General features: G+C 42.3%; 1 protein-coding gene across 7 annotated transcripts in view; it reads left to right on the top strand.

Annotated features, from left to right (window-relative positions):
* The window catches only part of ITPK1 (inositol-tetrakisphosphate 1-kinase), a 134,005-nt gene that overhangs the window by 32,557 nt on the left and 77,969 nt on the right, over positions 1 to 23,479 (top strand). The window contains exon 1 of one of the 7 annotated variants that reach the window (XM_040701044.2): positions 9,707 to 14,767. The exons of the other annotated variants lie outside the window; for them this stretch is intronic. Within the exon in view, the coding sequence (XP_040556978.1) occupies positions 14,711 to 14,767 (57 nt within the window). The 5' untranslated portion in view covers positions 9,707 to 14,710. Of the gene's footprint in view, positions 1 to 9,706; positions 14,768 to 23,479 lie in introns of those variants that run through there. 7 annotated transcript variants of the gene reach the window in all.

The following is a 23,479-nucleotide window of genomic DNA, read 5'->3' as shown; positions in this document are numbered from 1 at the left end:
ATGATGCCAACCTGGGAAAAGAATTATGTTAGCATGACAGCTATTTTGCTGTGCCTGCTAACTTAGAGTACTTTGGTCCTAAAAGATAGAAGGGGGAGCATGTTCTTTCCTTTTGGCCTGTTATGTGTACTTAGAAGAGCTGTGTGTTACAGGGTTCACTCTTCCTGGTGCTTACCTGATGCTCATTTTCTAGTCTGAGGTATGCTCAATGTGTTCCTCACACATAGAATCATAAAATCGTTAAGGTTGGAAAAGATGTCCAAGATCATCTAGTTCAACTGTCAACCTATCACCACCATGCCCACTAATCCATGTCTCTCAGTGCCACATCTCTGCATTTCTTGAGCACCTCCAGGGATGGTGCCTCCACCTCCTCCCTGGGCAACCTGTTCCAATGCCTCACCACTCTTTTTTAGAATAAATTTTTTCCTAATATCCAACCTGAACCTCCCTTGGTGCAACTTGAGACCGTTCCCTCTTGTCCTATTATTTCTTGTGCCCCAGTAGCAGCGATGAAGCTGCCTCAGTAAAAAATGGGTGTTAGCCACTGATTGTTGATACTGCTCTTACATCCTTTTGACTCAACACCAAAAGGGAGTGGGGACTCTTCAAAAGAAAAAAAAAAAAATCCATATGATTCTAAGGAATCTTGTCAAAAAAGGCTTTTAAAGAATTACTAGTTAACCTTGCAGAATGTCTTTCTAGTAGGTTTGGTTGTCTGTGAACTGCATGGTATTATGAGCAAAGAAGGCACATATTTTACTGGCTGAGTTTAGACTTAATTCTATTACCCTTTCACCACTACAGCAGCATCTTCCTTGCTTGTACTTTCTATTGCTCAGAGCTAAGAAGCAGCTTCTTTTACAAGTTCAAATAGAGCACCTCTGGATTGATAAGTACAACCAACATATGCAAAGTATGTCCTCAACAAGCAGCACGAGGAGAAAGCTAGCCTGTATTTGTGTCATTCTTTGGTTTACAATCCAATGTCTGCATTTGTTGTACATGCCTACCTCCTGCTGTGTGCGCTTCAGCTGTGCCTGTATGACATGAATTAAATGATCCTAGGATTAGATAAACAGGGAGCAGATTCTGTTTTACCTCTTGGGCTAAAGTTGCTGTCCTTCAACGTGTTACTTGAGTTAAGTCTTTGCTGTATTAATGTATGCAGGATGCACAAATGCATTTATTTATTTAGGTTTTTTGGCTGATGTTTATGTAACTTAATGGCTAGTCATTAGATATTCACAAAATAACTGGAAAGAGTTTATTTATTCAAAGAGCATTTGGGAAACATTTGGGCAGAACTAGGCAAGACTTTGGAGAGTTACTTAAATGGTTTCAAATTTTACAGCGTTGTCAAGATGCCACACTAACCTATACTGGGAATCTGTGCCCCAGGGGGCATACCTGGAAGATCGATGCCTGATGCTCTGCTGGAGCTGGATGGATGGCCATGTGTTATCACTGCTGGCCTGCATGTTGCTTTGTACATGCTAGTGCATGTACCTGTGGTAGCAGGGGAATCTCAGACATCTGCTCTTTGCTCATTCAGTGTTCCTAGAAAACTTGGCTTTGTCACCTTGCACTGTCTGTTCCACTAGCCCTGCTTTTAGGTAGAGAATATCTTGGTACCGATCTGCTGGACAAACTTTATCTAACAGGGGGAATGTTGTTTACCTATGTTGAGCAGCAGGGTTTCTTTGACTTGTTTCTCCTGCTCCTTTAAAGAACCTGCTCTGGTGTGAGCTGTCTCAAGAGAAGCCAGCTCCATGCATGGTAAAAGACAAGTAACTCAAAACGCAAAGTACTGATTATCTGTTTTCCTCTTTTCATAAATTCCTTTTTTTTTTTTCTTTTTTTCTTCTGACTGCATGCATGCTTTCCAGTTAAAAGTAGCAAGTGAGAAGGTAAGGTTCAATTCCTAGTTTCCAGGTACCGTAATGGACTGGTTTGTGTTGATTTCTGCGGACAGGTAACAGATCATTCTTTACCAAAGGTGTTGTACAAGAGCAGGAATTAATTTCCTACTACAAAAGGAAGGTCTTCAAGTAAGCACATACATGACTTCTATTTTCTAACCTGGCATCCTCTTAGTTTGTTTACTTAGGGCTACTTCTGCTGACAGATTTTCTGTGAACTGATGTTAGATAGCAATCAAGATTCTATGACTTGTGTTCAGGTTCTCTGTTTTGTCTTGTCTCAGACTTTGTTATAGCAGAAAGGGTAGTTCCAGCTTCCTGTTTTTTTTTTTTATTGAGGTTGGAGAAATGCACATCCTCCAAAGAGAAGTAGTAGAAGTAGAAGAGTAGGACTGGCAGTGGGATGCTAAGCAGGCATGTCCCTCTGTCTGAGGTTAAGAAATTGTTAAGTACTACATTGAAAACGAAGAACCTCTCAACACACAGGGTGATAAGTAATTCAGTTCTCTTTGTTATTCTTTATAGAAATCCTAATTAGATTCTAACAATGAGAATTCACTGTTAACTCAATGCATAGGAGCTGAGATGCATTATGTTATTTAGTACATCTGACGAATATCCATCAAGCTGTCTAGCTTAAAAGGTAGTGCAGAAGATGAATCAAATAAAAAGCTTTCAAAGTTATGAAATTTCCAAAGTCTGAGCCTTTCCAAAGTCTGAGCCTGCACCCAAACATTTGGGAGCCTCAGATTTATTCTGATCAGGCTAGCTCATGTCATCTTTTCCGGTGGCAGAAGTCTGAGTAATAGCATAAGGTTGGGGGTTGTTTTGGACCTAGATTTGCTTCTCGAGACTTAAATCCTAGTCAGTGGGGCAGCTACAAACCATTATTATATCAGAAGGAAAGCCAAACAGAAATCTCCCTGAATCGAGGACTGTGCTCAATCTCTTACCTTGTGGCAGGCTGTTTTCTTGGTTTTTAGGTAGGCATCACCGCCACCGTGTTAGGGTGCTTATCTTGCTTGTACACAGAGAGGTAAGGAAATGCTGTTGTTCCATTTTTAAGATGGGAACTGAAAAAAAAAACCAAACCAAAACAAAAAAGGACTGAAGGCCGTGTGCAAACTCTACAGGAATGCTGTTGCTCTTCCAGCCCCACTGGTGTTCTGGCAGCTGTGCTGACAGAGCTACATGGAACAGGGTACAGCTCAGATGTCTGGGGAGCTGTGGGTGCTCAGACCCTGGGCAATTCCCTGTCATCCCAATTTTTTTATTTGCCAGCTGCCCCAGCCTCTTGCAGCTGGAGCCACTTGAGGAGGAAGCCAGCGTTCTTCCTCCTCAAGAGGATGGCGATGCCCTGCATGGTGACATGTACCCAGAGCCCCAGTAGTACCATGGCCATAGGCCACTGGGCAGGCAGCAGCTTTGGTGCTGGCACTAGGCTGCCAGGGCACTAAGTGCTTCAACAAAAGCCTTTCTTAATTTCTTTCATCACTTTTTCAAGGAGAAGACTACTTCCGTAGTTATGCAGTGATTGGCTAATTAGGCATTAACAGTAATAAATAAATCTTTTATATTAATGGAATCTAGCAAATATGAGTTTTGAGCAGTTTCTAAAACATAAAGCTGTTTCTGAACTTTTTTTTTTAAAGCTTGCTTTTGTTCAGTTTCACCCCTCAAAATTAATGTAGGGCCAAATTTAGATTTGCATACTGTCAGCTTTTCTTCGGCCAGTAGAGTATTCTATTTCTTATGACTGTGCATTGGTGAGGAAAAGAAAGAACATGTCCATATACCTTGTTTTTCAGGAAAAAATCTGTTTGGCTTCGTTTGAAGAATGTAAGATTGAAAACATGTGCAGTGAAGTGGAAATCATCACAAGTACCTCTGATGGGGACATGCATTTATTTTTGCTTCACAAGCTATGCAAATCCAGAATAATTAGCTGCAGCCCTTTGGCTTCTGACAGATTGCCAGTTCCGTCTTTGTGTGACAAAGTTTGGAGCCTTCATACTTCTCGGGACTTCAAAGCCCTTTCGAGCACTTCCACACCCAAGCTTTCCTAGAGCTCTAGCTCACTTTTTTTTTCCTTTCAAATTTTAAAATAGTTAAATTTCCTATTTTCCATGTGTATTTTTGGTTCTAATGAGCACTAATGCTCTCTTTTATCTTGGAGAGATGTTCTAGTTGGTTGGCTATAAAAGTGGGATTAGTCATTGTATTTCAAGCTGCACATTTTTTAATAGCAATGGGATATGGAGGACAACATGTTTTTCAGTGTGGAACAGCTGATTGTAGTAGTTACAATGGTCTAGGCTGCTGTTTTGTTTTTCCTTTCTTTCCCTTCAGCCCTCTGGGAATTGAGATATTTGAAATCTTTTACTTTCGAGAAGAAAACTGTCCTTTGGGCTGTGGGTTTTACTGATGACAGCAAAGGAGAATTGAGGGTCCCTTCCCCCCTTCCTAAATCTTCAATCAAAGTGAAATACCAATGGCAAGAGTTTCCACTAATTGTTGCCAGGGAACAGTTGTTTTCTTGAAATGCAGAGAGGTTTATTTTCACATGAAGTATTAATGGAATAAGCTTGGAACAGCAGCATTCTAACGAGAAGAGAGCTTATAAAGTATATATCCAGCAGCATGTACAGAAAGATGTGACTGGAAAGCTTCCAAAGCAAGCAGGTTTATTGAGATGTTGGAGAGCTGGCTCTGTAGTACAGGGAGAAGAAAGTTTTATTTTTACATGCATGGCAGCCCGTCGTTACAGTGCGTGTTCTCCTCAGTATGGCAGTCAGCTTTGTCCGTATTGCATTTTTGGAAATGATGCTGCGAAAGCCCTCCAACCCTCCTTAGTCTGGGTCGTCTTGGTGCTTTGTGTGTGCTGGGGGGTGAGGGCAGCTGGTTAAAATCTTGAGAAGATTATAACACAGAAGCATGCAGTGATACTGCTTAGCGTTTGGGGAGCCTCAGAGTGGGGTCTTCAAAAAATAAAAAGCTGCAGTAATAAACAAAAGTTGTAGCTTTGTCCCTCAGGAATAGCGGGACTGTGGAAGAACAAATGCCAGGCCTCTGATCCTTCTCAGAAGAGGAGATCCTTCTACATGAGACCATTGTGGTACCTAAGGAGCAGCAGTGCCCGGCAGGAGTGGAGCACAGGTTCCAGAACAGGCAGAGATGGCTTTGGCACATTGCTACCTATTGCATCAGCAGACCGGTCAGGAAGGTACAGCATGGCCCTTTCTGGTCCAGTGGGGAAGAAGAATATATATACATCTGGTGGGGCAGGGAAGGGAGAGAAAACAACAGAACATTTCCATCATGCTGATTGAACGGATTAAATAAATAAGCACTTACTTAGTCTAATTTTTAAGAATTAAGTCAATGAAAATGCAGTTAGATCTTTATTCTTGGGGGGTGAATGTGAGATCTGAGAGAAAGTGTTTGTGGCTCAGAGATATACAGTCTCTTACAGACTGGTTGGATTGCTTTCTTTTGACTTTGAATCCCACCAGCTTTGGGTGAGGTGTGGACTCTGAAGTTACCTGCCAGAATTTCTTGGGTGAGTGAAAACATTACTAAGATTTTGAAATCTGTAGTGAGAAGCCTTCATTTGAGCTTGTGCTGCTTTGGCATGTGAAGCCTTCTCTTCTAAACTCATTTGTCTTCTCCCATCTCCTGGATATGTCATGATGAGATGGTCATGCCTACCAGTGCTGAGTGCTTGGAGCTGGGATGCCTTGTATAGAAGTCTAATCGCTCTGGGAGCATTGCCAAAGGTTTATTTGACTATAATGGGACTGAGATTGCAGTGGGGAGATGTCCCACTTATTGCAGGCACTTTGAGCACTCTTAAAAAGTCTGCTTTCTAGAGAAGATACCTTTCCATTTACTGGAATGCCATTTAAGTTGATTTGAGATATCTGAATTGAGCAGATGTAGAGTAAGATGAGTGTATAAGGGAGGAGTAATAATGGGCGCTGGTGATTTCTGAAGGCTGCTGTCTGTAGTAGTCTTTCAGCCATTAACATGTATCTTCCCAGATAGTTACACAAACTGTAAAGCTTCATAAAACCATCCTCAGGAAACAGTATGGATAAAAGTAAGACCTTAAAGCAAATAATGATTCTTATGCTTGGGAATAGAACTTCCTATCTGCTTGCTTTTAACTAGGAATATTTTGCAGCATATAGTCAAGTCTTTGCACAAAGCAGCACTTAAACACTGCTTCTGTTAATCACGCTTACTGCAGTGGCACCCATGGGTCACCAAAGAACAAACTTTAATGTTAGGCTGCATTAAACAATAAGATTATTCATCTCACTGGATGCAAGTGTTATTGTATCAAACCAGGGCAAATAGAGTATCTTTTAAAACCAACCTGTCACCTGTGGCTTGCTGAAACTGCCGAGTTAATATTGAAGTCCAGATATGCACATGGCTCTTTTGACATTTTTCTTCTGAAGTTTTTTTTTTTCTTGGAGTAGGAGGGAAAGGGGCCTCTGATCCAAGTGAAATCATTTGGTTCTCCTGCTCAAGCAGAGCTGCAAGCTTACTCTTGTGATGGTAGTTCTAACCTTGTCTTTAGTCTTGGGGTTTTGTTCCACAATGACAGGGATGTTCCCTTGGGAGAAGTGTCCATCATCTCCCACCATAGCTAGGACTTGCTTCAATCAAAAGCTTCATAGGAAGAATATAATCAAAACAGTGGAGTGTGGGGAAGTCTCTTACTACTGACTCTTCCTTTCTTCAGCTTCTGCAAAAATTACTTCTTTGATCTTAGCTGTGATCTGAGATGCTTGCATCTGGAGATTCATTTTATTGCATGCTTGTTCTGTCTTGTAGTGCTTCACAGTTAAATGAGATAAGTTCATTACTGTCACAAGATTGAATGATGAGCCAATGAAACATGGTATTTAAAGACAGCAGACCTAACGTTTCTCGACTTCTGCTGTGTGCTGTGCATATTGATGGAAGCTCTTGGATACTTCTCGATAAATTATTTTTAATCACTGTCTCTATAGTTTTTGAGAATATTTGCTAGTGACCAAAAACAGTGCAGTTAATAGCTTTGGGCGGGAGTTTCTGAGTCTGATGGGGAAGGAAGAGAACCAGTAGAAATGCAGATGATTATAAACATAGTTTCTCTAAAATGAGGTGGAGGTGTGTATCCAAAATGTTTCTTCTTATCATGAGGTCACATCTATGGAAAATTTGAGAGGGTTTTTGTGTTGTTGGTTTTTTTTTTTTTTCATCTCTCTTCTCTCACATTACTTGTCAGAAAGGAGATGGCTGCTTCAGTTTCCTGGATGAGATGAATGTTGTTCTCTCCTGGCTATTGCAGGAGCGATGGTGGTCCAGCAATTGTTAATAAATGGATTGAAATATTCATTGGATATCTGAGGAAAGATGATCAGTCCTAAGCGGTCCCCTTAGTAAGTGGTGGAAAGAGGGCCCCCCTTTTTGAACAGTTCTTTCTGAAGGGAGGATTCAGGTCTGGAGTTAACTTTCCTTTCACAGACTGTGGAGGGTGCCTGGAGAAAGAAGCCTCCTGTCAGGTTTGCAGGAATTCATATCTATTGCGCAGATTCGCATCAGGGATGATACTGTTAGGATATCTGAAGATGTTGTGCTGCTGACAAAGTATGGGGTCTGCACTACTCCTGCTAACTCTTCCACAAAGCTGTATAGTTTTGTTCCTAGGAGGCTTAGTTTCCAGGTGCCCTCTGATTCAGCTGTGCTTTTAAGCAAAACAAACCCAAGCCTGTGTTCAGTCTATAGAGTAGATCCAGGACTTGTCCTGTTCCTTGGCTGTTATCTAGGATACAAGCCACCTCACTCAATTTCATTGATCACAGCTTTTCAGCCTGAGGTTGCTTCAGTAATTTGCTGTATTCTCATTTAGTTTCCCAAGCGGTGTGCTTCCCTGAATCGAAGGGATTTTGTATCTAAGTTAAGGTTGCTATATACATTGGGTTACATGGGTCTCGTGTCCTTGAGTATTTGTTCTAAAGTGGGTATTTACTTCAGTAGTTAGTGAAGAGCTTTTATTTTAAATAAAACTTCCCCTGCCCAAATGCAAACTAGTTATTTACAGTGTTTTGACAGAGTCATCTGAAGGTGGGAATGAAAAAGATGCCATTAGGGCTGAGCTAAGAGACTGAGATCTAAGGGAAACAACTGTTGCAGAGGAGTTTCTGGCTGAATTTGCAAACAGAGAAGAGCTTTTTAGATTTGTTTTCATAGTAAATTGTTGATTGGAGCCAAAAGCTTCCTTTACTCAAAGGTCTAAGTGCATCTGAAAATGTTTTCTTGCACAAGAATCTTCATTGCACAACCCTGCTGTCCTGTAGCAGCACGGAGTTCCTGTGTTAGGATTGCTCACTGCCTTGCTGATCGCAAGGATTGGACGACGAGCTAACTGCAGTCCATAGAGAATTTACGTTGACTGCAGAGAGATCGTTTTACTTTAGGTGAGCTTGGAAAATGTTCGTTCTTATGACTTAGTTGAGCTTATCTTGTAATACCCCTTCTTTTATGGAAATGTCCTTAAGTGGTTGAAAAAAAAAGAACAGCAGCTATAAAGGGGGAAGCAGAAGTTTTTCTTTTGAACTGTGAGAACAAAGCAGTTTGAAACGGAGGCAAAGCAGATTAGGTGTTCTGAAGGCTGCTGCGGTGAATTCATGCCATTCAAGCCCTTAATGGCTGACTTAGTGAACTAAGTGATCAAAAAGGAGCTAGAGAGAGCATTGGCTCCCTTCTGGTGGCAGATCCACCCTCATGCTCCTGCTCGTCTCACTTGTAGCCAAAAGGGCAGAGTGGAGCTCGGGCAGGTCCCAGCAATGATGCTCCTGCACCAGCCTCAGCTCCCGGGTCTGTTCCAGCAGGTGTGCTCAGTGCCCAGGCCCTCTTCTGCTTGCTTTTGCTAGATGCTGCAATTGCTTATCCTGGATATTATTGGCAGCTAGGTCTCTTCTAAACTAATTTAAGCTGCTCATAAGATTAGGTCGGTGCACTTGGATCTATTCTGGATCTTTTTGACTGAGTCTGTAGCAGTGCTGAATATTCCCAGTTTTTGAGGATTGCTTTTTATAACTGCAGTCAAATATTCTTATGGAGTCTTAAGTCTGTTTACAGCATATATATGTTGCAAGGTGCTGACTGTTTTGCTTTGTGTAAGGAATTGCAATGTAAATGTATGTGTATGAAAATAGTCTGTCCACAGAGATGCTGTCTTGGAGATATCCTTCATTAATGCCCTGACACATCTGTCTGTAGCCAAGTTTTAATGCGGTATTACCATCACATTAATATTTAAAAGAAGAGCTATTAGACAGTTTACTTCAGTTCCAGTGGATAGGCTCACAAAGTATCATTGGTGGTGATTGTGAATTCGAATTTCTTCTGAATTTTCTTAAGGTTGATGTGGTGCAACTTTGTTCATTGAATCTATTAGGGTTGTTTACGCTTTTGCCTGAAGAATTTTGTGTGTTTGCAGAGGATCACTTAGCAACAGTCTATGGCATGGTGAAGTTGCCTCTGACATGCTCATGTTAGTATGGTGAACCTTAAAACAATAAGGGAACACCCAGAAACAGTAAGTAAATAGAAATTTACAGCAAAACAAAGCAGTTTGTGTACTGAAGAGCTCCATGTTTCCGTGGGGCACTGTCTGTAAAATTCTTTTCTTGTTGGTCTTTGTTTACGCTGCTGTCATCCTGATGCAGCGATGGGTCTCTGCTTCTACAGATGTTCATGTCAGTTCTGCAGATGTTGTAATGGAGCATCTCCTGAGTATTTACAAAAGAAGCAACTCTCTGATATTAAAGCAGCTCAAACTTTAATCTGTTAAATATTAACTAGTCCTTCACCAACTGATAGCTAAGGAATACAAGTTCCCGAGTCTTGTATTTCTGCACATCTCAGATCATTTATTATTGTATATTGATACAAATAAGTTGCTTGACGTAAATGACCTAGCTTGCACTGGGAGATGAAAGCTGAATGCAAGCAGAAAACATTTCTCTTTTTCAGAAATGTGGACACAATACAAAGTAAATGCCCCACATCTGTGTTTGTCAGGCAACAGTAACTTGACAGGAATATATATGACATTGTGTTTATGGACCTTGGTTTGAGTGGCCTGCAGCATGTGAGAGAAATGCTGAGCGTTAAAAGACATGCTTTTATATACCTGTGTGTGTGTCTATCTGTATGTACATAGACACCTATTCCTTCTGATCTGAATGTAGACTGAAGAAATTCTACCATTTCTTGACCTGCTGAAGAATAAACCATACTGCAGTATTTGCGTTTATGTCTACTGTTCCCTGAGTTTTAAGAGTTTGGGTATGAACATAATTTTCCATAGAGAAGGTGAGTTTTGGTGGAATTCAGTTCGTTGATCATCACATTCCTGCAGTCCCTCCAGTTCTTAACCCTGTGACCTCAAATCCAGCCTTTTCAAGGCAGAGAAAACAGGGTACATTACTGTTTTCTTTGGAAAACAATCTTAGGAAATTCGCTTTTGTAGCATGGAGGGTATGAAGATACAGTACTGAGCATGAGCAGTGATGTCCTTAGCAGAAAAAGGGAGGTAAACTTAACAACGGACATCATCTTTCATCGATTGCTAACTTATTTTGCTTAAGGTAACCCTGTGAGTTGGAAAAGTTCAGCAAGAGAGCAGTCTCTTGAATCCTCTGTCATTCTGAAAAACCAAAATTGTTTCTGTAACGTATTTTAAGCTTTGGGAATCTGAGGTCTGTGGGTGTAGCATACTTTGCTGTTTTGAAGGTTGTAATGCCACTCACTTGCTTTGTTCATAACACTGCAGGTGTTGAAAATTGTACTTCACTGGTCTGTCAAGGTCATGGGTTTATCTAAGATAAACCAGCCATAAGGAGCTGGGGCAGCCTGCTGCCTTTATACGTGCCGGCTGTTTTGGGCAGGGTTATCGCACAGTTTGTTTAACCTAGCAGCAGAGGTCAAACAAAACCTGTCTTGGTTGTCTTGTTCTGTACATTGCAGAAGGAGACTATCCAAAGTTGTGCTGACCTTTCTGCAGGTCTTTGCAGCAGCCAGTGATTTGAAGAACCTGCGTTTGGTGGAAATGAGAAGCCATGAATTAAGTGGTTGTGGTTAGAGCTTTCACTTAAGTGCTATTATTGCACTTGTTTACATATAGAAACACATACTGTGTGTTCCTGTGATTTCAGCCTAGTTTTTGGAGCTCTGTAGCAGACTTACCTCTGCTGTCTGACTTCTGTGTTGATCAGTGGACCACTGTATACTTGAATATCTATTGTTTCATGTGTTTAGCCTTTCACCTATTTCAAAAGCTATCCATTTGATTAAGAAAAGTGTGTAAAAGGATAGATGCTGTACAAGCTAATTCTAAAACGAAAGACTGTGTAATCTCTTTTTGACTTTTGCTGGCTCATTTAAGTTTTGAATGTGGGACTTGACTTCCTTTTGACTGCATGTTTCCGCAGCCCACAGAAGCAGGGTAAACCCGAAGGACACATTCAGAAAAGTAAATTTCAAAATTCAAGCCACTCTTCACACTGGCTCCGCATTCGTCTTTGTTCCCCTTCACAGATGTCTCTGCTGAGGTGTTCAGAACAGGCTGTACTGAAGGACGTGTCTTTGGGGCCTGCCCTGTGCTTGTTCTTGAAGCTGCCTGGAGGCAAACCAGGTCTTCATTTTGAGGTTGCAAAACTGTGCTGGTGTGGCAGGGGACGGACTTTGTTTCTCAGCTGGACTTACCAAGGCTCCTGAGCTCCATGCCACACTGGAGCCACAGCATTCCTGGGAGAGCCAGGTTACAACTGTGTTACAACGGGTCAGGCATGTCACCGCCTGTATGTGACCACAAACCTACTCAAAAGCTGTTAGTTCATGTGGGCGTAGTTGTTGAATTGGAAGGACTCCTCAGCATGAGGAACTGTCTGTAGGGATCGTCCTCTCCTGCTCCTTGCTGGATGGGTTTTAGCTCATGCTGCTGTGTTTCTGCAGCACCTTATTTCTTGGGCTGAGGCAGACAGAGTGCTCAGCACTTCATTTGTTACCTGGTCTGGAAGCTGGAGTGCTTGTTGGTAACAGACAGTGGAAGACTTGTGTGTGCTAATGTTTGTGGTAGGATTGCAGCTGTCAGTCTCCTTATGGAATACTGAATGCTAGACCACTACTGAATATCAGACCTAAGCAGGATGGAGACCAGCTGCAGTGTGCTGCCAGCCCCAGATTTTCATGATGTTTCTGTAGATTCTGGATACAGTTTAGAGAGTATGGTTGGAATATAACATTTGTCAGCATTGCAATGGAAATGATATATTCTCATCAGGGGGAAATAATCATTTAAAGTTATTCCTTAACCTCAAGTTAGCTTCCCAGTTAGCTGAAGCTAATCAATTTGCAATCGTTTTTCTTATTATTTCTACAGAGTTAAGTGTTTTGACAGGTCACTGGTTATGCTGGAGGTCTTGGTGAGGGAAGGTTCTGTGGTTTGTGCCATAGAACAGGTCAGATGGTTGTACTGGACCATTACCTAATCTGAAAGTCTGGGGGTTAAATTGCAAAGTAATGAGCCTGTATTTTGGAGGTGCTGACAGCTGCTATTAAGGTGCATGGAAAATGCCAAATGCTTCAGCTGTTTCCTGTGGGTGTAAATATGAATGCAGAATGCAGATGCCCATTCTTAACAGTCTTGTCTGTGAGTTCTGTCATTTGTGTCACCCCCCCCTAAATGTTAGCTGAAAATCTTTCTGAATGAATTCCAAATGCCAGCAAGTTTTCTGACTGTCATGACGTGCACTGCTTCTATTGGGATTGCTCTAGTCTTTAATGATGTGAGCAGGGATGGGAGACTCCTGCTTCTGGCACTTTTCAAACCTTGTGCTGAAGCAGTCCCATGGTGTCTTTCCCTGTGTGAGCATTTGGATAAAGTTACAATACTTTTATTGCTACTTTTGGGGGACTTTTCTATTTTGGAGGACTTTTTTAATTTGAGACCAAAATATCCTAAATTCCACATGCAACAGCTTGTGTACCATCAGCGGACTTGCAGTCTCAGTGAGGTTATCATACAGTTTAGCTTTAATAAAAGATTTACCCCAGATACTTCAAATATTTGGAGAGAGACTTTGATTCTGTGGAAACAAGTCAAATTCATCAGTTGCAAATCTAGAAACCAAGTATTGAGATGACTTGCAGATACTCTTCCCCTCTAAAGAAAGTACCATGCAGGCAAGGCAGTGCATTGCTGCTCTGTGCTGTAAAAAGGGCACTGTTAATGGTGCCTTTTTCTTCTGTGTTATAGAAGAGATGAGGGGGTGTGAGCTTGTTTTTTCTAACCATTTAGAGATAGAGTGCATCTTTGCAAACAGGGTTGCAGCAGAATGTTTGATGAGTCTATACCAGGGCTTAAGAAAATTAGTAGGAAGGATCTGAAGGCAGTTCTCGTTGTGAAGTCAGGTTTAACATTTTCACTCACCATGGTGGGTTGTTGCTCAGTTTGGTTTGGCCAGTGGTGTGAGCAAGGCTGAGATGTCAATGCCAAGCAAGACCTGTGCAGATCAGCCCGTCTGCATGCTCTGTGCTGGAAGAGGCATATTTGTGCAGGACTTGGGGCAGTGCCTGTACAGGGTAGCTGGAAAAGCAGTCTTATCTTTTAGGGCTGTTAATAGTGGCATCTTTTCCACCCGAACTGGTTAATCTGAAGTAGAGCATGAGATACGTAGTTACGGTGTTGATCTGGACTTAAGTCAATGTCACCCTGTCCTTTTTGCTGCTGCTCATTTCCCTAGGAAGATCAAGGCTAACGTAAGTGTGTCTACAATGCGTGACCGTGTGTTGTAGACAGAGCAGTCCCAGCCATGGCTTTGAGAATACCATGCATTTTCTCCAAAACTCTGAGAACTTTCTGATTCTGAAATAGCAGCCTAAAGTCACAAGCTTGGTATGTGTAACATAAAGAAAGACTGGGAAAGAAAAGTTTTATTACCAGGAAAACAGAGGTCAACCCTCCTGCAGGCACAGGATGAAGTAGAGAAACTTTTATGTTCCCCGGTTAAAAATAAATAAATTTATTAAATAAAAAGTTCCCTTGTTGCTCATTCCAAAAGTAAAATCCAACCAAATCAAGGAGTCCAGAATAAGTCCAATAAATTGCTACTGTGCTGTCATCACCTTTGTGTCGTAGGTTGTTAACTTATGCGTAGCTTTCTTAGGTCAATTAGAGATTGAAGTAAAAATGCAATTTATAGGATGAGCTGGAAATGAATTGCTGTTGGGTCTTCGTTTTTCCCATCATGCTTGCTGGGAACTTCTCCTTAGAAGGAGACAGCTTAAAGGCACCAGTGTTTCATAAACTATTTTTAATACTTGAAAGTTACTTGAAGCACTTATTTGAGACATTTATTTTAGGCAGAAAAGAAAACAACTGAGTTCTCCTGTATATATTCTTAATGTTTGCTGGGTGAATCTTCATTTTTTGCTCCTTGACAGGCTCTGTATTTCTGTCTCTTGTTCATCTCATGGAGAGTAAGAGTTTGGAAACTTTACCAGAAAGAGAAGGCAGAATGTGCTGTCACCTCCTTTTCTCCAGTTCTTGCCTTTTGATCCCTGTCATAACGCTATTATCATGGTTCAAATCAAACAGGAGGGCATTAGGGCAAATTGCCTTTTATAAGCTTTAGTTTATCATTCTGCAAATGCGAGGCTGGGAATGGAGGTGCCCCTTGCAGTGATTTGCATCCTGCTGGGGTGAAGTGAAGAGCTCTGGAGGAACCATGTGCTGGGAAAACCAGGCCCTCAATATGGTGGAGGGATGGAGAAGTTTCCTTGAGGTATCTGTCTGTCTGGTTTATCTGTGGGTCCTGCTGTTCTCACTGAAAGCAGCAAACAACTAGCTAAGGGAAGCAAAGTAAAACCAGGTGTTTAAGTTAGTTTGTGGTGGGTGTTCTCAGCAGTTATACTTGTTCCCATTCCCACGTGGGAAGCTTTGGATAACTTGCATAATTTCTGTGGGCCTTAGTTTGGCCAACAGGCAGTACTGGTATGGGCTTCAGGGATTTAGGAGACTGGAACTGATCAAACAGGTTTTAAGGACCTCAGTGTTGTAGGGAGGCACTTCTCCCAACAGAACTAATGCATAGTTGTATTGTTTTGCATTCTGTAGCTTGGTGTGTCCTTTTTCATGGTGAGAGCTTGTGTTTTCCCTGGTTGCTTCAGCATTTTACCCTATTACTTTCGTGAAGATAGGGGTGTGAGCACCATGTGGTGAGTGTGTCAATGACCATGGGACACCTTGGATTCATTGGAGGTGATCAGAAAGGGCTGCAAAAGAGGAGGAGGAGGAAAGCTTGTGCTGTGGAGAGTAAACTACAGTGATGTGGGGGTTAACGTTCATCTATTTTCTTTTGCGTTTGTTTTTTTGTTGTTGTTGTCGTTGGCATAGAAGAGACAAGACAGTGAGATATCTTACATGGGTACATATATTTTGTTAGGTTTAATCATAGAAGAAATTCCTGCTGTATATTACTTGATAAATGTAGTCATACTCAGCATATTTTAGCTATTCCTCAACTTTGCTTATGCAGGCAATAAAGCATTTAAAATTGTCACCGTTGGCAGGAAGGCCAAAGGTCGACCCTGCCCATGGTGTAGTGCTCATTACCAGTGCACTTTGTAGATGACTGGGCTGGTGCTTTTCTAGGGTCATCCTGGGTTATGGGATGTGTAGAGGAGGGCAGGGCAGTAAAGATTAGAGGTTTGAATGACGCTGATGAGCCTTAAGGTCTGATTGTCATTTACTCATTGTGGTAATAAATACGACAGAGCATCCCTTTCACGACCTACCTTTGTCTCTTGCAGCATCTTTATGAGATGTGGGTGCCAGTGGTGTAAAAATGCAACACAGGATGTGCCATGGAAGTGTACATTCTTAACCCTGCTACCCACTAAGCCAGTGTGCACTGTGCACTCTTATCAGGCAGCAAAGAACGTGGGCTGTATTTGCACAGGGCGTTCCTGGCTGCACTGGGAGCCTGGTCAACGTTGAAATGCACATGCTGTAGAGACTAGGAACTTGCCAGGAATTAGATACTTCTTTACGTTTCTAGACTGAAGAGAGCAGCTCTGTTTCTTTCACGAAATGAACTGAGCTTCTGAAAAAAAAAGCCTGGTTGTTGGTAGTTGATACAAGGAAGTGCCTGGAACCGCAACGTACATCACAACACATTGCACTTCACCAAGATAGGTTTCATTTGGTATATCCCTTTGTAAATAGCTGTAGGTCACAGCTAACACAGCAGTTGCTCAGTTGTGCGTTGCTGCAGGGCAGCTGTTGGTCTGATCTCAAACAGTGGATCTGCGTATGGTGCTGTATTCAGATGTGCTACCTTTGTATGTGTTGAGTTTTGGAAGTACTTGCTACACCCCAGAGCAGGTGGAATGTTCCAGTTGCAGCTTGAGTGACACATCTGTATTAAGCAATGTGTATCAATATCCCAAGACACCGACTGGGCTCCTACCTTGCTTGTGGACATGGCAGTCTCTATAGAATGGATTAAATCATTTTCAAAGCAGGAGAGGGCCCGGTTGTGAAAAGGCCTGCATAGAGCTTTGCTGGTTGGTTGAGCTGAGGCAGGGGGTCTGTAGATGTGGAAAAACCACCGCTACATTTCCCCAAAGTGCAGGATTCTCTCCTGGATTTTTTTTTCTATTGTTCAGTGTACTTTTTTTTTTTTTGGTTGTTGTTTTAAATTTCCTAAGATCCGTCTTTCTGCAGTTCCTATGGGGGTTTACTCCAAAATCTAAATGCTTTGCTGCCAAGAAGTTTTCCTGCTAATCAGCCCATATGTTTCCTTTCTCCTTTTCATCACGTAAGTCCTAATTAATCCTTCTTGTATACTTCTCATCTCAGGCATTATCTCTTTCTAGGGCATGGCACCTTTCAGATGTCAGCGCTTCTTTTCATACCACAAGCTTACTGTGGGTGAAAGTTGGGTTACTCCACAGCTAGCTGGCCTCAGCATTGTTGATGAGCTGTAAATCCACTGACTTTATCTTATGGTAACTTGTATGCATTGTTGTAAGCTAACAGTTTTAAACTAACCACCCAGGAGACTCTGGTAGCAACTAAACTTAGCTGTGACCTCGGAACTTGGAGCTGTATGTTGCCTTGTGTCTTTCAGCTATGTTTAGCTTTTCTTTTGTGGGAATTGAACCTGTTTTTTGTTGCTGGTCGCCATGTGCCTTCCAGCGTTGTCCTCTTTTTCCTGGCAGCACTGAAAAGTGCAGAAGACGTTGTTTCCATTCCGTGTCACTAGGGTGATATCATGTATTGATTTAGCGGTGCTTTGGGGACTATAATTTACTTTATATTAAGCCTATTGTGATGCAGAAGTTTTTTTTTCTCCCTTCCCTCCTATTTGCATTTTGAGAAGCCTTTCCTAGTTGAGCTCCCACACCTTGCAGCCAAAGTGCTTCCTGTATTGCTGCTCCTTGCATGTTTGCACAGGGGTCTGTTGTTGAGACGTGCGCTTCTGCTCTCAGTATATTCTTATTGAAACAGTCACCTGATGAGTGAACAGTGGTTAAAAAAAAAAGAAATGCAACAGTTTGTGGCTTCATGGAGCATTTGTGCTTTGCAGGTTCAGTATTGAAAAGAATTCTGTGTTTTTATTCCAGTCTTACACTGCAATACCTTTCCCTAAAATTAGTTTTAGAGGAGGTATTGTGAGAAAATAAAATAATAAAAACCTCTAGCTGGGTTTTTGCTTTTTTTCCTGCTATGTTGTGAAATGCTTGAGACACTTTTCCAAGTTCTCATTGCCGTGTGTGAAATCGCCCTGCAGACTCTCAGAAGCATTTCAAAGGGTACACAGTCAGTCCTAGAGAAATACTCATTTCCACAAAATACCTTTTTGGCAACTCTCTTGTTCTGGGTTCTGCCCTCAGGGGTTTCTTTGTAGGTTTTCCGGACTGATTCAGATGAAGCCTTTTGCATGTCAATTCATTTTCACTCTCAAGTAAATTTTGGAAAACTGTTGGCAGATTTTCTGGCATCCTTAATTTTACTGCTTCTCCTAAAGAACGCTTGGCCCACTCTGAAAAGGTTCTCAAATGGCATTCATCTAACTTGTCATCTTTTATTCTTATGTATTATGTTACTCCTGGGAGTCATCCTCAGGCTGTAGTGTAGTACTACTTTATCCCCCAAGCAGCATCCCCAGCTGCTGCTTGCCTCTGGCAAAGAAGACAAATGGTTGTTGTGTTTTGGAACCCAGCAAGGTCTTCTGCATCTCTGCTAGGTCAGTATTGTTGTGTTTTATGTAGAATATGGTGGAGTTTGAATAACACTTTCATTTTAAGCCTTTCCATCTCCCACCTCCTTCCACTGATCTGCTGTTGAAGAATTGGTCTTGCTAAAGAGAGACAGTCCAATGTGCAGGTTGGTGACCTGGGGACAACATACTTGAAGCTGTTTTTCCTTCTCCACATTTGATGCTTTATAGTAATTATGAGGACAATGTCTAAGCTTTCATACAAATTCTTGAAACGATTTTTGTCTTTAGCTAAACTACTGTGATCAGAAGAGAAAGTTTATCAACTTCAAATTGTTGCGCTCAAATTTCACTTAGAATTTGGGGAATGTATGTATCTCAGACAGACTTCCTTATACACTCTTTGATATTTACTTCAAATCACACACCTTATTAAGATCAATTGCTTCTCTGGTTTTTGTGTTCACCTTTAACCCATGTCTGCAATGCTGGCATCAACTGTATGACTGCAAAGGTCTGCTCTCCTCCCTGCGGAAATCTTACCATCCCACACTCAACACCTGACACCTCCTTCCTTGCAGAGACTGTTGTGCCAGGTACCAAGGGCCATGTGAGCAAAGGGATTGCTGCCAAGGGTCTCCTTAGTCAGCCCTCATTCAGCAACGATCGTGTGTGAGAAATGACATGGCTGAGCTAGGGTGTGATTAGCAGATAGCCAACACATTTTCTTAGGGAACTGGGAATGCCCTTTGGCCATCTTCTTTGCCATAAATTAGAAATTTCTCCGTGTTAGTGTTTGAAAGGACACATTCAGTCAGCGTATTTTAAATATTACTTGAAGGATGTGAAAACTTTCGAGCAGCTGAAATAACTGGAGGAAAATATGTAATAGGGAAAAAAAATGGAATGTCAAAACTCCAGATCAATCAATATTGAAATGAGTTTCCTTTTTAAATTACACAACTGAAAATGTCATGTTGCCATAAATATGCAAAATGTAGTTATAAGTTTGTAGTTGCTATGTCTTTCTAGCTCAGAAGAATGACTGCGGATGATTGCATAGAGATGGGAAGGGGACTTTTAAAAAGTACTTTGGTTACCTGAACAATAGGAATAACTGCCTCTACCAGCCTGATCTTTTAGAACGTGTTTTTCACTTCTGATTTTAACCTTATAGCATTATTTTAAATCTGTGCTTTCACAATGGCTTGAGCTCAGATTTGGAAGATGATCTGTACACCCATGGGGGGGCTGACCCCTGCCAGCACCTAAAGCCCCCTTATCTCCTCCTTCCCCATAGCTGCTTGCTTGCTCCCCCCAACAGGAAAGGAAGGAGAATCAAAAGGGTGAAAGTGAGGAAAGAAATCTCATGGGCTGAGATAAAGGCAGTTTACTGAGTGAAGGAAGAAAGGTTTAGGAAAAGTACATAAAGATGTAAAAGGAATTGTGCACCACCAGCAGAGCGATGCCCAGCCTGTCTCTGACCAATTTTGGAAAAACTTCCTCCGTTTTATCACATAGCAGAACTTTAAATGGCAAGCAGTATCCCCTCAGCAGTAGCTAAAGTGTCAGTGTGGCACTACAGCTGCTTTGGTCACCAATGTAATGCATTAACATGCAGGCTATTGTGGAGAAAACTGACTCCGCCCCAGCCAAACCCACTCCAGTCAGTCCCAAACAGTCGTCTCTTTCACAAATCAGTTCTCACTGTTGTGCTTAGGTAGTAATGTTTGATAGACTCTGGAATCTCAGAGCTGAAGGACACTCCCAGTGCCTACAGCCACAGCTTGGAGAACACCTCCATTGTTCCTGGTTTGTGTGTTTTCCTGAGGACTTGGCCTTCAGTTCAGCAATTCAACACATGCATGTGGATCCGGCAGCGCTTCCTGTTTTGGGGCAGCATGATTTTCATTGCGGTGAAGGTCTCATACGCATTAAAGCTTGCTTACAGCTGCGGTTATGCGTTAGGTGACAGAGGCAGGAGGAAAGTCTACCTCTGCTGTGTGGGCTTCAGCCTTTCTCCACTACACCTCTCTGCCACCAAGCGAATAGGAGGAAATAGGGAGGAAAAACTTGCTATTTATTTTCACAACCATGGAAAAAAAAATTGTTTGTTAACATAGCATATGGCTGGAGTTTCCTGACACAAGCAGATTTCTGATTCATAGTTCTCCAACATTCCCCATTCCAGCCCAGACAAGTGGGTTATTTCCTCCCAGCAGCAGATGCAAAGGAACAAAGGGAGCCATGGCAGCATTCCCTCGCTGAGGCCAGCTGGGTTGCACATCTCTGTGCTTCCTGCCCAGTGGCAGAGGGCCACAGTCAGGGTTCTGGGGATAAGGTGATACTACTCACCTGCCAGAGGGATGGGAGAAACATAGGGTACTTGCAGGGAAGCATGAAACAATTAAGAGCGCAGTGATGGTTGGAGGATCCAGATGTGCTTTTTTGGGTTTCCCTCTGGTAACTCGAATCAGGAGTTGGACAGCTCTCTGGTGCTGGTCTGCTGCAGTAATCACTGGAGGGGCTCAGGAAGCAGCCTCTCCCGGTTGCCTCCCAGCCCCTGCTGCAATGCTCTGAGCAAACTTCATCTGCAAGAGCTCCACTTGTTGGGATTTTGAAGTTGTTAAGTCAGCTTTTCCATGCCAGTGAATTGAAGAAGCACAATAAATTGGATCCGATGAGTGTGAATTACTATTTTTGTTTGTTTGTTTTCCCAGTATGGTCCATTAAAATTCTCATTAAGTACATTTTCCCTGAAGTTTTATGAAGCATATCCCTATGTAAATCTTGCCATAAATGAAAATGGAAAGCTTGTTCACTTCCTTATTTTTAATAAGGAAAGTGTTTATTCATTTGGAAATTTAAATTTGGCCTGGGAGTTTCATGCATACTTGTGCCCAAAGGTTTTCAGGATATTTTGCTGAGACTAACAGTGGAGATCAGACAGGCCTTCAGGAAACACATGGAAAGGATCTTGTCATCAGACAGGCTCTTTTTTAGTTAGATGTAAAGATGTCTGGGTGTACAAGTGGTGCCATCTGTGAAATGTGTGGTCTCAGTTTTTCCTGCTCAGGTGTGGCAGGAGAGTCCTGGACTCCATTGCTGGTGCAGAACGAAGACCTTTATTGTATGTGCTTGCAACCTTTTATACCCATGCAACAAGCCCTTGGTCACATGTACCAACCAGGTGCCTCGTGAGTGTTTACGTCTTGCGCAAGTAGCTACCAAGCTTGTTTACTCATTTGCAAGGTAATGACTTTCTTTGTCCCACACTCAGACAACTGGGAGGTGACAGCTTGTGCTGTTGTGCTTGGCTCTTGCGCATGGAACAGGAACAGGAGGAGCTGGTGTTGGTGTTCTGGGCCAAAGGGCCAGTGTCTGAGAGCACTTCTGAGTACGAAGCTGTGTCTGTTAGCTGCACTATAAGGGTTTCAGCCTCCTTTCCCTCCCCAAAATGTAGGCACTTCCTCCAGGCACTGAGGGACCTCACTGGTGGGAATAGGCCAGGGGGAAATGCGTGGAGCCCAGCTGAAGTTTTTGAGTATCAGAAGATGGCTAGGAGTGGCATGTGTGGAGACTTCTTCTTTTCCCTTATGAAGGGGAAAGACTTCCTCTTTCCCCTTCATAAGGGAAAGTTAACTAGTTCATAGGGAAGAAGAGAAAGAAAACATGTATGAATAGAATATGTGAAATGTATTTATGTATGTTTTATTTTTTATTATGAGCAACTTTCTTCCTGACCAGATCTCTAATTTTAGGTGAGATGCCACTCTGCTCACCTGGCCCCTGTTAATCTTACTCTGCCTGTAGTAGTTTAGTCTCTTTGCTGACCATCTGGAAGCTGTGTAGCCACATTAGTTTAGGTTCAGTATTGCACCAATGTGTATTTCTCTGTGGGATTAATTAACCTTATTCTGAATATAAGGAGGGCAGCAAGCATGGAAGCACATTGAAGGCTTGACTTTGGCTGGGAGTTAATATGTGCAGAAGAACAACAGTTTGTCTCATTATGTTGCCTGTATGGAATCAACGCTTGGTACATCTAGAGCTCGGGGGCTTTGCTGCCATTGCTGATGGTCCTGGACTCTGAATGCTTGTCTGTGGTGGGGCCAGCAGATGGAGTCAGGCAGCCCTCTGGATAAATGGCAGGGGAATGCAGGCTTTGTGGGACCCAGTGATTCAAAGCCCTTGTGCTTTGGCAACTAGTCTACAAATGTGACAAGGGAAAAAAGCATCCCTGCAGAATTCACTGTGTGAGACAAGGGACAGCACATAGGTTATGGAGGGTAAGGAAGCAATGCAGGACAGTCTTGATTATCATCATGAACCTTTTATTTTGGCTGTTTCTGAAATAGGGACTTTATGCAACTTCAGCAAAAGCTTTGTAGTCAGCATGGCAAAGCAGGAATTGGAAGAAAGAATACAAAGTCTAATAATGATGGAGCTCTGTAAATGCCTATGAAGAACTTCTCAGAAGTGGAAGTGGAGATATGGAAGAAAATGTAAAGGCATTGGTTGGATATTTGAAGTTGTGGCCTGTGGAAGTTAGCTCTCTGAATGAGAGATGAGAGATAATAAGCTTGAGAGTATTGAAAGTGAGCACAATAGGGCTTCCCTCTGATCTAGAAGGAGTGATAAGACACAAAAGAAATCTGCAAGATCTGGATTGCAAGAGGGAAGGAGCTTGAGGAAATTGATGTCTTCTAAACTGTGATTCTGGCAACTAGGTAATACTGTTTAGAGAATGACAAAAGGTGGGAACTTGGAGAGAGCTGGAACAGGAGCAAAAGCAGAGGTGAGCCAGAAGTAGAAAGCAGAAACTATTATTATGAGCTTAAGGTTCAACTGCAGTGAAAAGCAGAGCTGAAGTAAGAAAAAAACATCAGCAGAGATGGGGATGTCTGAGAGCAAGATGCCTAGGGGGAATGGGAGTGGAGCTGAGCCCTGCCTGTTGGCTGCAGAGTGGATCCTGCCTGGGGGAAAGTACTGGAGAAGAGATGCCAGGATGATATCAGGAATGAGTCTGGAGCTATGCATGTGCAAAAGGGTGGAGAAGGGAAAGTGAGAACAAGTGAAACATCATCAGTTCTGATTGACTAGAGGGAGGTAAGAATTTGTTAGGGTGTCTTGACAGACACTTAGTTGACCATCAAGATAAGTGGCTTAGGATCAGAGCATGCATGCAGTCGTGCTTTGATAACTAAGTTATCACAAGAGACCTTCTATAATTTTATCTGGTATTCTCTGTCATGACATTATAAGCTACTC

The sequence above is a fragment of the Gallus gallus genome, chromosome 5 (genome assembly GCF_016699485.2).
Source record: "Gallus gallus isolate bGalGal1 chromosome 5, bGalGal1.mat.broiler.GRCg7b, whole genome shotgun sequence".
In the NCBI taxonomy this organism is placed as follows: Eukaryota; Metazoa; Chordata; class Aves; order Galliformes; family Phasianidae; genus Gallus; species Gallus gallus.
The sequence above is the reverse complement of the archived record's forward strand: the minus strand, read 5'-3'. Positions and strand labels throughout refer to the sequence as shown.